The sequence below is a fragment of the Narcine bancroftii genome, chromosome 2 (assembly GCF_036971445.1).
Source record: "Narcine bancroftii isolate sNarBan1 chromosome 2, sNarBan1.hap1, whole genome shotgun sequence".
NCBI classification, from domain to species: domain Eukaryota; kingdom Metazoa; phylum Chordata; class Chondrichthyes; order Torpediniformes; family Narcinidae; genus Narcine; species Narcine bancroftii.
The window spans coordinates 291,607,067-291,621,376 of record NC_091470.1 but is presented as its reverse complement, the minus strand read 5'-3'; the positions used below and the strand labels follow the sequence as shown (position 1 = coordinate 291,621,376).

General features: G+C 39.0%; 2 protein-coding genes across 12 annotated transcripts in view; both read left to right on the top strand.

Moving 5' to 3' along the window:
* The window catches only part of sgk3 (serum/glucocorticoid regulated kinase family member 3), a 107,768-nt gene extending 102,373 nt beyond the window's left edge, over positions 1–5,395 (top strand). For all 11 annotated transcript variants that reach the window (XM_069921347.1, XM_069921346.1, XM_069921351.1 and 8 more), the window contains 2 exons: positions 3,407–3,496; positions 4,400–5,395. In XM_069921347.1, the coding sequence (XP_069777448.1) occupies positions 3,407–3,496; positions 4,400–4,570 (261 nt within the window). In that variant the 3' untranslated portion in view covers positions 4,571–5,395. The remainder of the gene's footprint in view (positions 1–3,406; positions 3,497–4,399) is intronic.
* Positions 5,396–13,860: 8,465 nt separating this feature from the next.
* mcmdc2 (minichromosome maintenance domain containing 2) overlaps positions 13,861–14,310 on the top strand; it is a 71,941-nt gene continuing 71,491 nt past the window's right edge. The window contains exon 1 of the mRNA XM_069921338.1: positions 13,861–14,031. Within this exon, the coding sequence (XP_069777439.1) occupies positions 13,932–14,031 (100 nt within the window). The 5' untranslated portion in view covers positions 13,861–13,931. The remainder of the gene's footprint in view (positions 14,032–14,310) is intronic.

Sequence of the window (14,310 nt, the reverse complement as noted above, 5' to 3'; positions counted from 1 at the left end):
CAGGTAAAACTTAATAGTGGAATTGCAAAATTTAGAAAATTAAATACCTACTCTTTTGTAGCCCACCTTAGAAAACATAAATTGCCATGAATACAATTGTTAATAATTTTGTTGACATTTAACATGAGTACTTGGTGTTTTCTCTGGCCATTCAACTATTTTAAAAATTTGTTGGAGTTATTAATGTGTGGAAAAAATTTGAATTCAAAAGTGTTTAGACAACCTTCTGAGCATATTACTTTTGCAATCTTTCAAGGTAAGAACAATAACTAGGATTCAGGACCAATATTGTTGCAATTTATTTGTGCAATTTATGATAGCTTCTACAATTAAGCTCTTTCTATATATGGGTTACTTTTATTTCTTTAGTTAATTCTTTCACAAATTTTAGACTAAGCGATAACCATTGACAGCTTTACTCATTTAATATCTTAATAATTATGCTTTGATATTTTGTCTTTACCAAGTATTGGTCATCTATTCCTCTTTCTCAATTTCTTCACCTGGAGATGTGTTAATTTCTTCTTTCCTTGTGTAGGGGAAACAAGTTTCTTGTATTATGGGTGACGCTGGAGTATGGTGTAGATTGAGTTGATACAATGTATTAAAACCTTTCAAGACTTTGGAAATAAAATTGCCCTACATTAGTTTATAAAAAGGATTTAAGAATGGATATTTCTTGAGGAGGATCGGTTGGGCAGCATCTCCAAAAGCTTCTTTGAAAGTTAAATTTTAATAATGGGATTTAGAAAAGGAAATGCAGAGAAATCCAAGGTAACTTAGTGATCAACCAATAATAATGGTTGAAGAGAGTGGAAGAAATTGGATGGAGATTGAAGATGTGGTCATGGGATGGTGTACAAATAAAGTGGAACAGAGAGCATGGAAAGCTGATTTTTGCAAATCCTTTCCATAAAGGCAAATAAGTCCTTCACACAACTCTTTATCATCTCTCAACAAATGGGTAGAGCAGAATGGGCTGCATGGTTAACGTAGCAGTTAGAACAATGCTGTAACAGTGCCAGTGACAGGGGTTCATATCCGACAGCATCTGTACGGAGTTTGTGCATTCTCCCCATATCAGTGTGGGTTTCCTCGGGGTTCTCCGGTTTCCTCACACTGTTCAAAACGTACAGGAGTTGTCGGTGTAATTGGGCAACATAGACTAGAAAGGCTAATTTTTTTTAAATTAAAATAATGGTCAGGTTAGTGACAAATAATTATTGAGAGACAGCTTTAGAATTCTTTCTATGTTAATTTCACTGTTTTAAAGGTATTTTAGTGATCTTTATTGATTTGATATTAGTTATGCATGCTGTGAATTGTGTCACAGTATACATTCACATCTGTAGGAAAAAAATCATTTGCCTCTCCTCATCTCTCCCCACATATTAATGTTCTTGAAAATCCATCTTTTTGGCAAATTAATTTTGTCCCCACATCTGGAGTTTAATAGCTTTGTAGGTTATTCTTCATTAGCTATAAAATTCCTGGTGTACTTGACTAATTTAGATATGTCATATAAGTGCATATGGAAGTTGTAACCAAGTAAAATATCCTTTCCATCACAACTGAGATGATACAGGTCATAACAATGGACAAGTAGGAAGGAAAGTAACCAAATAAAACTATGAAGTAAACATACGATTAATATTATTAACTGCGAACACAAAATTAACAACTTGTCAGGAAGGTCTGTGCTATTTAAGCCCTTTCTTCATTTCATCTAAATTGCCCAGCTCAGCTCTGACATCTGCTCAGGCTGAGAAGGAATTTAGCCCCATGCCACAGAAGATGGGGTGATCCAGTTATTGGAACCAAAATGCTGGGATAACCAAACATTTCTGGCTTGATGTTCTGCAGCTCTCTTCTAAGTCATTTAATCCTCACTGACCAATCAGCCTCTCAAAGTCAGCAAGTATTCATGCTTCAATTTTTCATACAAATTTTCAAATATACACCTGGATAAAGTGTTCACCCAGAATTCCACAGAACTTGATATGATGTGTGCAAAAACTGCATGTTTTGGAATTTAAACCACATGGTATTTGTATTCCTATAGTTGACCAAGAACTTCAATTATCATCCTCCAAACGTAAATGAGAAATGAACAATGGCGGTCTTTGAAAGAAAAATTGGCCAGAATGCTGGAATATCTCCCTTTAAAATACACCCACGGGGCCTTTCGTGTCAATTTGAAAGAACAGAACAGCAAGAACAGTCTTGGTTTTAGTTTTATATCTCATCCAAAAATCATTAGTTTGGAATTTGCAGTACTAATGACGTAGAAGCAGCTTCACAAGCATAAAAATACAGATAAATGTGGAAACCTACAAGTTGTCCTCCACAACAATGCTGTTTTATTTTTCAGTGAATTGTTTAAAAACCTGAGCTATTTGAAAACTCTTCACTGAAGCCCCTGAAAATGTTACACTTTGCATACATTTTTAATGAAGTGCCAAGCTATAATTTTTGACTGAGCCTTTGTGCTTTTCAAAAAAAAAGGGGATGTATGGGTTAAATATTTATGTCAGTTACAATATTTCATACTCTAAAATGTTTGGTAAAAGTATACTTTTTATTTGTTCGTTGGCTCTCCATGAGAATTTTTCATTGTGATTAACTGCTCAGCCAGTTTGATATCTGAAATTCTCGAGAATTGACACCTAACAGTAAGTGCCTCTATTTCCTCAGGAATTTGCGGGGATTTGGTATGACATCAGAAACCCTGGCAAATTTCTACAGATATGTGGAAAGTGTGCTGACCGGTTGCATCATGGTCTGGTATGGAAACACCAGTACCCCTGAGCATAAATGTACTGGACACGGCCCAGGACATCACAGGCAAAACCCCCCCCCCCCCCCCCACTATTGAGTACATCTACAGGGAATGCTGCACTACCAATTAGTGGTAATTCTGCCACGTCCGCAGGCAAAAGGATGTCATGTATAAAATCTGAATCTAAATCTTAGTGGACACTGAAATAGAGAAATCCACACTATAAAGGTTAATAGATCTTTTTGGGCAACTTCAAATCATTGGGAAATACTGCCACTTTGTCACTGATTCAGTATCAAAGATGGTATTTCTGCAAGGCTCCATCTATTTAAACTGCTGGAGTGTTGGACTTTCACATGCATCCTGAAGAGATGTTTGAATCTACTCCATTCTGTCTTGCATATTTTGAACATCTACCTCATGTGTTAACAGGATTAAACTAGCCATAATGCTTCCTTTGTAAAAGTGGGCACTCATATTTGTTCCCACCAGGTGAAGGGTTAAGATCTAAATACTAAAAATAATAAGATAATTGGATTATTGTAATGGTTTTGTAATTTTATTTTGTATAAGGCTGTTTAACTTTTCTTAAACATATGAATTTACAGATGGGCTTCTTATTTACAGGCTGAAATCAAATGCCATCCTTTTTTTGATGTTATTAACTGGGAAGATCTAGATCGAAAGGAAATTCCTCCACCATTTAACCCCAATGTGGTATGTAACTATTTTAAGTAATCAAATTAAACAATCACCTCTCTACTTTCCACAGGGACCACCCCCTCTGGGACTCCCTCTCCACTCATCCCTTTCCACTAATTTCCCCTTCAGTACCTACCTCTGTGACTGCAAGAAATGCTACACTTGTGTCCACACCTTCTCCCTCACCACCATTCAGGGCCACAAGCAGTCCTTCCAAGTGAAGCAACACTTCATTTGTGAATCTCCAGTGGTCATCCAGTGCTTCCACTGTGGCCTTCTCTACCTTGGAGAGACTGGACACAGACTGGGAGATTGTTTTGTTGAGCACTTTTTCTCTGTCTCCTGCCATAACAGTGACCTCCCCGTAGCCAACCATTTTAATTCTACACAATATTCCCACACTGGCATGTCTCTCCATGGTCTCGTGCACTGTCAAACCAAGGCAATCTGAAAATTGGAGGAATAACCCTCAAATATTCCATCTGGGCACTCTCTAACCAGACAGCTTTAGCCAATTTCTTCAGTTTCTGTTAAGCTCTGAGTATCTCTCTCTTTTCCTATCTCTTTGTCTTCTTTTCTCCAGCACCACACTCTTCCCTCTCCATTTAGAACTACCCCTCCCCACCACCTCAGCTTTTCTCTCTTCTACCCTCCACCTATATCCACCTAAGACCTCTTACCTGTTAGCCTGTGCTCCTCTCCCTGCTCCTTCCTCTCTTCCTCCCCCCACCTTTTTTGTTCAGGCACTTACCTGCTATTTTACTCATACCTTGACAAAGGGCTCATGCCCAAAATGTTGGTTACCCTTTACTTCCCAAAGATGCTTTATGATCTGCTGAGTTTCTCCAGCATTTTTTCTTATTGAATATTATGAACTGTTGAGTTGAGGATGTGACAAAATGAGCTTTTATGTTTCAGGCAGGCCCTGAAGACCTGCAAAATTTTGATCCAGAATTTACAGAAGAACCAGTTTCACACTCCATCTGCCATTCTCAGGATCGTTCTGTAGTAAATGCCAGTGTTTTAGAAGCTGATGACGCATTTATCGGCTTTTCTTATGCCCCACCAATTGAGGACTCATTCTTATGAAGGTCATCTTCACTAAATAGTTTCAATAGTAAACAATACATTTAACAGGATATAAAAATACCTTTGTAAGAATATAGGTCAGCATCAGGTTGACTTCTGATTTTACACCTTAACCATCTGCATGTCTGCTTGTAGCAACTGGATAAAGGTTAGTGCATCTTGAACCTTAAAATTACTATAAGCATATTGTACAACTTGCAAGTGATCTAATCTATTTAATTCTTCAGGTCTGAAGATTCCAAAGTGATGTAATTTAATAATTGCTTGTGATTGTTTTTCTTCAGACTTGTTGAAATACTAATGAGGTGCTCAACTTTGTCTTGCATTAAATATGGGCATAGCTTATCAATGTTGGCAGTTAAGGTTGGATTAGTATGTAGTGTGATGGTTCTCTTTGAAGTGATGTATTGTGATCAACGTAACAAATTACATTTTTATGTCATATTTTCACCCTTTGTCCATCTGTATGGCATTGACTTGTAAGATTTAGATTTATTACCTTGCCAGACGATCCACCTGAATTGCCTCTCAGTATACAACTGCATTATGATGTAGATATTACTTGAACAGTGGAGAGAGAAAGACAGTCACTCAGGTCAAATACATGAAAATGTTTTACAAGTTATTTAATGTGTACTGGCCACCAGCTATTAACCATGTCTTTTGTTTTACTGAAATAAACTGGAAATGTACATAACAGAAAAATCTGTAACTGAATAAGATGAAGCTATACTTTTATTTCTAACATATTTATCTTGGTGCAGTGTGCTTGAGGTGGTTTATATTGATACAGTAAAGCAATTAAATAGCATGTATTTCAAAACATTTTAAGTTGCAATTTTTTTCATTGTTTCAGACATTCAAGGGTAATGTGACGAAAGTTTGTTTAAAAGTAGATGCATACTCTTCCTTATAGCCCAATGATACAATATGTCAGACTTTTTGCATACTGTCTTGGACAAAGTTTTTCCACAGGTGATTTTTTTCATGCATTAATTCATTTATCTACCAGAATGACAGAAGACATTTTTGAACCGATGAAACCGGCCCTTTTAATTGGTGGAGAACATTATTGTGTGATTTTATTGCATCTCTCCCATTCATCTTCCATATTAATAACTGATAAAGCCCAGGCTGCAACCTGGACTATTGTCTTGGGTGTAGATATCTATCATGGTATGGACTGTAAACAATAAGCCATTTTGGATAAAATAATTTGTACTTTGCTTTTTTTTGTACTGGATCACAATTAAAATTGTTGATTAACAAATCCTTGCAATTTGGAGCCCCATGTCAGTAGTAGTAGTTCAATTGTGTAGGAAGGTAATCCAGGAGAATTTGTTGATTTGAGTTCAATTGATGGTGCAATGCCCGTTAACGTATTGACTTCACTACTATATTTTTTGTCAAAAAAATATCCTAGATGCTGAATAAACCAGCTCAATTCCTTCAGCATTTTGGTGTTTTCATAACTATCACATCGTCTGCAGCCTATCGTGTTTCTCTCTGTTATTTGCTTGTGCTACTTAAGTGGTTTAGAGAGATGTTGGAGTTAAACCAGAAAATCTGCAGATATTGGAGTCAAGTACAATACATAAAAGTGGTGGTGAAACTGGATGCTGATCGATCTGCTGAGTTTCTTGACCATTTTCGTGTATTGAACTGAGAGATTTCTATTTGTTCTTCATAAAGGAAATTGCATCTTCATTGTTGAAGGGAGAAGCCCTTGATGTAGATACGAAGAGTTGAATTTTCCTGAGAAAAGATGTGTTCCTATTTTTATTGTATAATTGTGGGACTCTCTGGAATTTATGTGGTTGGAAATATTTACCTTGTACATATCTTTCGAGGCCAAATTTTTGCACAAAATGCAGGGCTTTCCAGCGTACAGAAATATGACAACACAAATTTTCCCTTAAATGGTTTGTTAGTTTAATAAATAATATTGAAACATTTCATGGTGTACATAACAACTGGATAGTGTATGTTCCACTAGTTCATTCAATAGTGATAGGGTAAACATGGAGGGTATTCACTAAAAGAATTATAGAAAGTGTATGCAGAGCGATGGGGGTAAGTGTATAAAACAAATTAAGAGTAATGCTGTACTGAGAGAAAAGTAGTGGTATGTTTGGTAGGGCAGGATCAACTATTTCGGGCAATGGAATTTTAGTTTTGGGGGAAATTATTCATTATAAATGTACATAAAAATTGGTTTACAGACAGTTATCAGGAATGGAATCCATAAATAATCTGAAGACTTTCCATAGTAAATGGAGATGGGTTATTACCTTATTACCTTACATGGTGTATTTGTGGCCAGAACATACTGGGGGAAAAAATGTGTCATCAAGGCCACCACATTGCTGATCAGAGAAGATGAGGGTAAGTCCCCACTTGGAATTTGACACTTGTATCAACACTTTCACTGAGTTTCCCAATTCTGGAATTAAATTTAAAAGTAGAATATGAATCCTAGAAACAGATATGTTAAACACTAGTTGAGTATGAGGAATATATATTGGCCAAATTTGCAGAATGAATAAAGTTCATATTTAATTTTAAATGTTTCTATAAGGATTATTTTTACAGGCACTCATTGTTTGGCAAAATCAGGTATTTATGTTAAATGTACACATTGCATTCTTAAAGAAAATACATATTTGCTAACACAAGTTTTATCACTGCCAAAAAGCACTCTTTGATATGCCTTTTGAGAAACTCCTTTTGTTTATGTCACTGCCTTTTACACAATTTGTAACCACACCCATCAACTATCAAGCTTTGTTCAGAGTCACTGTTAATTTATGAACATTGCTGAAGTTTAGGGGTTTTTGAATGGCCTTCAGTGCTCTAAGAATTGTCTGTTGAAATCTATAGGCCATTTCATATCAGGCCTCCATTTGGAGGCTGGCTATAGGAGCAGATCAAAAACTTAAAACTTACTTTTCAGACAGCAGCCCTAAAAGGCTGCTCCAGCATCATGTTCATATCGAGAGGCACCTCGTAGCACCCTCTGAATCCGATGGAGGCAGGGTCACTGGTGCTGTAGCACCACCTGTCATAAATACACAGCAGAGTAATGGCCGTCTTCCCTACCCATAATCCCCCCACAACTGGAACCACTCTGTGGTTCCCAGAACAGTTCCAGCTGCGTGGGGGATTATGGGTAGGGATGCCATTACTCTGTTGCGTTTTGAGTGAGGCTGTCACAGGCCGAAGCCGCCCGGTGAGTCTGTCACAGGCCAAAGCCGCCCGGTGAGTCTGTCACAGGCCGAAGCCGCCCGGTGAGGCTGTCACAGGCCGAAGCCTGTGACTTGAGGGGTCATGGAGGGAGAGGAGTGAGTGGGGAGATGAGTATGGGGTTGCAGTGGCTGTACATTCAGGTGAGGAGGCAGAGTGCAGCGCTCCATCGATTATCCTTCCCTGAGAAGGGTTGGAATCGGCGCCTCTGAGTTGGCCATAGCGCATTCAGGAAAGTATGTCTTTAGCTATAATGGCAAAGAACCTCCGCCTTTACAGATGTGTTTTCCCTGCTTGAAAGTGCCTTATGTTGGCTGTTTTTAAAGATTATTTTCATTCATCTTGCTCCTTATTGTTATTTTTTAAGTTCTTAAAGAGAATGGAATCTGCTACCACCATTTTTGCAGGCAGTGAATACTAGATAAGATGTACACTATGCATGAAAACATTGCCAGTCATCCTTGTGTGATGGATTATATCATATTTTATATTGTATATAGAGATGTTTTTGAAGGAGATAGATTGTGGGGTAGTGTAGGTCACAAACAAACACAAACACTTCACAAAACAGATCTCATATAAAATGCCAGAGCTTTGCTGAAAGTGAGTCATGCAGGCACTGAGAGACTTTGCAAAGACAATAAAACAAGGAGACTGATAAAGAATTTTAAAAAAACAGGTGTAAATGGATTGTTGTTTTGAAAGCAACAGATGAACGGACTCAAAATATTGGGTCTGGTGCTGCATCTGTGTGGATGCAGTTTGATGTTCTAAGAAGGTCATGCGGTTTTGCAAGCAGAGAGAGAGAAAAGACCAAACAGGCTTTCTCTAAGAAAGAGAGAGAAAGAGAACTGGTTTCTGCAGTCATGGCAAGCTGGCAGGTTGTTGAAACCCCATTTTGAAGATGGGTTGTGAGTTCTGAGTTCAGCCTTGTGGTCCATACAAGAGGAAATGGCTGCCTACAGTGTTTCACCTGAAATAAGGGAAACAAAAGAAACTCTGTGGTGACCTGCAGAAGAACAAATTATCATTTGGAAAACCCTGATGGGGTAAGTTTCTTTGGCAAGACACTGAAGTGGCTGATCGGAGGGAATTAGTTTGTGTGTATCCAACAAGCAACAAATTTCTCACTTAAACCAACAAGAACCCTTCTTAGAGGTAACCAATTACCTTTAAGCACCAGACCTTGGTGAAAATTCATATATGTTAAATTCTGTGCACAGTATAAGAATTGCCTGCAACCGGTGAACTTGGAGGAATGAGAAGTAAGATTGGACTGTGAATCATACATGTGCACTTAGAATTAGAAGGGGGTTAAGTTAGGTTAAGTAATAGTAATAAGTTAAAGTTTGATCCTGTTTTTAAATGGAGAAAATTAAAAGTAACTTTTAAGTACCCATTCGTCTTGGTGAATTTCTATTACTGCTGGGTTTTGGGGTCCTCTGAGCCTGTAACATTTGAAATTGTCTCTTTTGATTCTTGACCCTTCAATCTTTGGTTGGACCCTGCAAAATTTTGAACAAGTCACTTTTCAAACTATCTAAGAACTGAAATTTTCTTTCCACAAAAGATTATATATGTGTGTGTCCGTGTGTTTGAAAATGGAAATTTTTTGTTTTTTTCCCGTAAATACACAAGATATTTTTAAAAATTTATTTTGTACTCTAGCTTCTAAAGGTTGAATAGAAGTTGGCTTGAAATCTGGCACTTTCATGCACTTAAACTTTGTGTTGCCAGTGTCTGTTGAGGTCACTGTGCTCATGAATTTAGGAAAGTGAATTGCTTTCTGCACTTCATAGGCAGAAAGGACTCTGATGGGAAATTCTTTTCCATATTTTTCTTCTCGTGACCCTACTCTTCTAGCGGTTATCTTGTTCTGCAGGCCCTCAATAGCTAGTCAATTTTGCCATGTTCTGGGGGCATTGCTTACTAATGTAAGTTTATGTTTCAGAGAATATGGTTTATGGAAATGCTCTGATCAAGGCAATTCTGAAGGACCAGGCATTATACCCTAAAAAGGATTGTGTAAAGAAAACTCCAAACACATGTATTTGTATATTAATTATGATGCCACTGTTATAATAGTACAAAAGATGCAATTGTGCTATTCTAAAGAACAGCACAGTTAGCTGGCCAATATTTATTCCTCAATAAAGAACTTATTGTTTGATCTAGAGTACATTTTGTACTGCCAGCTTCTACAAAAGCAAATTAACTGCATTATTTAAAGCTCCACAATGCTGATTATCTTAAAAACATTACATGTCTGTCTTGAGGAAAATTATATAAACTAGAAATCTTAATAATTTCAAATAGACTATATACAGTGATTCATGCAGGCCAGTCTTCAATATCCTGGCAGTAGTCCTGTGAAATATTCCACTGTGCTATCTGCATTTCAACATCAGGATAAACCAAAACCACTGATGATCCTAACTGATGAAGATTGTTGCCAGGCAAGTTGTTTCTCAAGGGAGTCCTAGATAATGGTCTTCAATTTTCTGTTGTTTGGGTTTTGTGATAACTTGTATCTTGTATCTGTCCACAATTTTCCCTGGAATAGGTGCAATAATTGGATTGGAGATTGCTTTTACCTCTCCATTAGCAACATATGAAGACTTGAAGTTTTCCTGGATGTAGCTTTTCCACACTGATTATTCTTGGGCCAGGGAAATAAGTAAGATGATGACATTATAATTTACAAGAATGCTTTGAGGATGTATTACAGAGAACATTACACCACAGTACAGACCCTTTGGTCCTCGATGTTGCATTGACCTATATATATTCCAACCAAAAAAAAACCATTAAACCTTTCCTACCTCGTAACCCTCTATTTTCCTTTCATCCAGATGCCTGTTTAAAAGTCTCTTAAATGCTCCCAATGTTTCTGTCTCCTCCACCACCATCTGTTCCCAACCTGGGAAAAAGATTCTGGGGGTCTACTTTATCTATGCCTCCCATAATCTTGTAGACCTCTATTAAGTCATCTCATCCTTCTTGGCTCCAGAGAGCAAAGTCCTTGCTCTGCTAACCTTGCCTCATAAGACAATCTGGGCAATCTCCTCTGCACCCTCTCCATTGTTTTCATATCCTTCCGATAATGAAGTAACCAGAACCGAACAATATTTCAAGTGTGGTCTCACCAGAGATTTGTAGAGTAGCAACATGACCTCTTGACTCCTGAACTCAATCTCACAATTTAGGAAGCCCAACATCCCATTGACCACCTTAACTACACTATCAACCTGTGCAGCAATCTGTAGAGATTTGGACCCCAAGGTCCCTCTGTTCTTTCACATTGTTAAGCATCCAGCCATTAACCTTGCACTCAGCCTTAAGGAAGACCTTCCAAAAAGTATCACCTCACACTTATCCAGATTGAATTCCATTTGCCACTTTTCCACTAACTCTGCATTCTGTCTATATCCTTTTGTAACCTATGACAAACCTCAGCACTAACCACCACTCCAAGCTTTGTATCATCTGCAAACTTACCAACCCATCCTTCCTACCTTCTACTTCTTCATCTAGGTGATTTATACAAATCACAATAAGCAGGGGACCCAGAACTGATCACCGTGGAACTCCACTAGTCACTGACCTCTGACCTCCAGACAGAATACTTTCTGTCCACTACTACTACTACAGAGCCAAGGTTCCATGGATCTCTTGACTCATGACTTTCTAAATGGGTTTTTCATGGAAGACCTTGTCAAATGCCGTACTTAAATCTATATGCAACACATCTATTGCCATTCTTCAACAATTTCTTTTTGTAATCACCTTAAAAGAACTCAATTAAGTGTGTGAGACATGACCTTCCCCTCACAATGCCATGCTGATGAACCTGGAGAAGACTGTAAACTTCTCCAAATGTTCATAAACCTAGTCCTTAAGAATTCTCTGCAATAGTATGCACATTACTGATGCAAGATTCACTGGTCTATTATTCCCAGGATTCTCTCAATTTTTTTTTAAAAAAAACCAAGGGGACCACACATTACTGATGCAAGATTCACTGGTCTATTATTCCCAGGATTCTCTCAATTTTTTTTTAAAAAAAACCAAGGGGACCACACATTACTGATGCAAGATTCACTGGTCTATTATTCCAAGGATTCTCTCAATTAAAAAAAAACCAAGGGGACCACATTTGCCATTCTCTAATCCTCCAGCACCTCCTATGGCCAAGGAGGTTGCAGAGATCATAACCAACACCCTATCTATCTCTTCCTTCCCTTCTCACAGAAACATGTCCAACCCCAGGGACATTTCAATCCTAATGGTTTGAAGAAGATCAAGCACTTTCTCTTTCTCAACTTGGCCCAGCGCACAAGCTTGTTCTATTCTGACCTCACCTTGATCAAGGATCTTTTCTCTGGTGAAGACATAAAAAAGGAATTAAGGGATATGGGGAAAGGGCAGTTTGGTAGAGTTGAGTCAATATCAGATCAGCATGATTTAATATAACGGCAGAGCAGGCTCGATGGGCTGGATAGCCTACTCCTGCTCCTATTTCTTATGTTCTTAGTTAGGACCTTCCCAACCTCCTCCACCTCCAGGCATGCTGCCTCTTTTTATCCTTAAGCGACCCTACTCACTTTGTCATACTTCTGTTCTTCACACATGCATAGAACACCTGCTTGCCAAAGCCTTCTCAAGTCCTCTTCGAGCTCTAAGACCTTCAAGTTCCTTCCTGGCTACTATACAATTCTCATGACCCCTTCCAGTTTTTGCTTCCGAAATCTAATGTATACTTCCTTCTTCCTCTTGACCAGCTGCCTCCCCTGTTTTGTCAACCATCTTTCCCCTGTCTCAGTAGGACAAGCCTAACCAGAACCCAGTGCAAGCGGTCCCTAAACATCCTCCACATTACTCCTGTGCTCTTTTCCATGAACATCTGTTCCCAATTTACTCTCCCTAGTTTGACCCCTGACCCAGGCTCGTTACCCAGTACTGGATCTCTGGTCAGCTGATCCAGTCAGGAATCCATCTTGGACACACCTGACAAATTCTGCCCCATCTATCCCTGGCAGTCAGGACATGACAGTCAAAATTTGGGAAGTTGAAATCTCCCATAACAACAACCCTGCAATCTCTGCCTCAGTCTTTGGTGTCCTGAGGGCAATTTGGGGACACTTTGACTACTCCAGTATGGTCCGAGATAACAAATAGAAAAGAAAGGTAAAAAGTGAGGTGACAATCGTACTGACAGGTCTTTTTATGGTTCTGGAGTAATGTAAGAGGTTCGACAATCTGGTGGAGAACTGTTCTTGAACCTAGAATTGCAGTACCTTTGGCTGGAGGCAGTTGTCTATGATGGACTTGGCTATGTTTCCGACCTTCTGCATTCCTGGGCACTCAGATGAGGAAACCAAGAGGTGATGTAATCAGTCAGTACACTTTCCACTGTCCACCTGTGGACTGTTTAGCGCCTTCGACGACACTGCCTCATCTCGGCTTCTGAGAAAGTTGAGGTGTTAAAAGGTAGTGTCTGGTCTGATTACAGTGTTAATTCACGTGCTGGCCTAGAACCAGTCCTAATGCTCTTTTTTGCACTTTGGGTTTCACCTTCCTGGATCGAGATTTAAGGAAAACGAACTTCGATTAACTATGTCCCACGCTCCTGTACCTGTTCTTGGGTGCAATTCAATTGATCAACAATAATCTACAAATATTTGCTTTCTTTCTCATGTTACATGGTTGTAAAATGAACCTTCCCGTAAACCTGGTTTAAAGGGAGCAGGATCCTCGCCAGCCACGAACCCTTCTGCTCCCTGGTATTCTGGACAAGGGTGTGAACTCTATGCGGACGAATGAATTACCCAACTATCCTCAACATATGGATGTCGAATTGCTGCAGAGTTATTGACATTGACGATCAGCCTGGTTAATTGCATCTTCTCGATAAACCAACCTCGCTCGATTCAGGAGTTCTTTAAATTTGACGCATTGAACTTGCAGCTCCATCGTTTGATGACTCAGCTGCAACTCCGGCGCCGGGGCACTGCGGGCGTCAATGAGCTACTGCGCCTGCGCGGACGGGTGAGGCGTGGCGTGAAAGAGCGCAGACGGAGGTGGCCTGTTGCGTCTCTTGGTTTGGCGCTCCTCTGTGATGGCACCTGAGGATCTGGCTCTGAAGGAGATGGCCCTAATTTACTTGGACAGGACTGGAGGGCTTCACAAATTTATCAGTGACTGCAAGCAGTACAATGGTAATTTTTTGGGGGGGTAAAAAAAAGAAAATATCACTCCAATACAAGTGAAAAATTGTGGATTTATGTAGTTGCACATCAATCCCCAACTGCTCCTTGTTTACTTGCTGATCTCCATCCAAGCTGAATGTCTTTTTAACCTCCTCACTCAATTCTGGACAGATGATTTTCTGTAGCTGATGACCACAAGGTGAAATTACCTGAGGAAAAACATTCAGGACATGAAATGATTTAGGGTTTATATAAGGATCCAGCTATTCAAGATGATTATTGTAACAT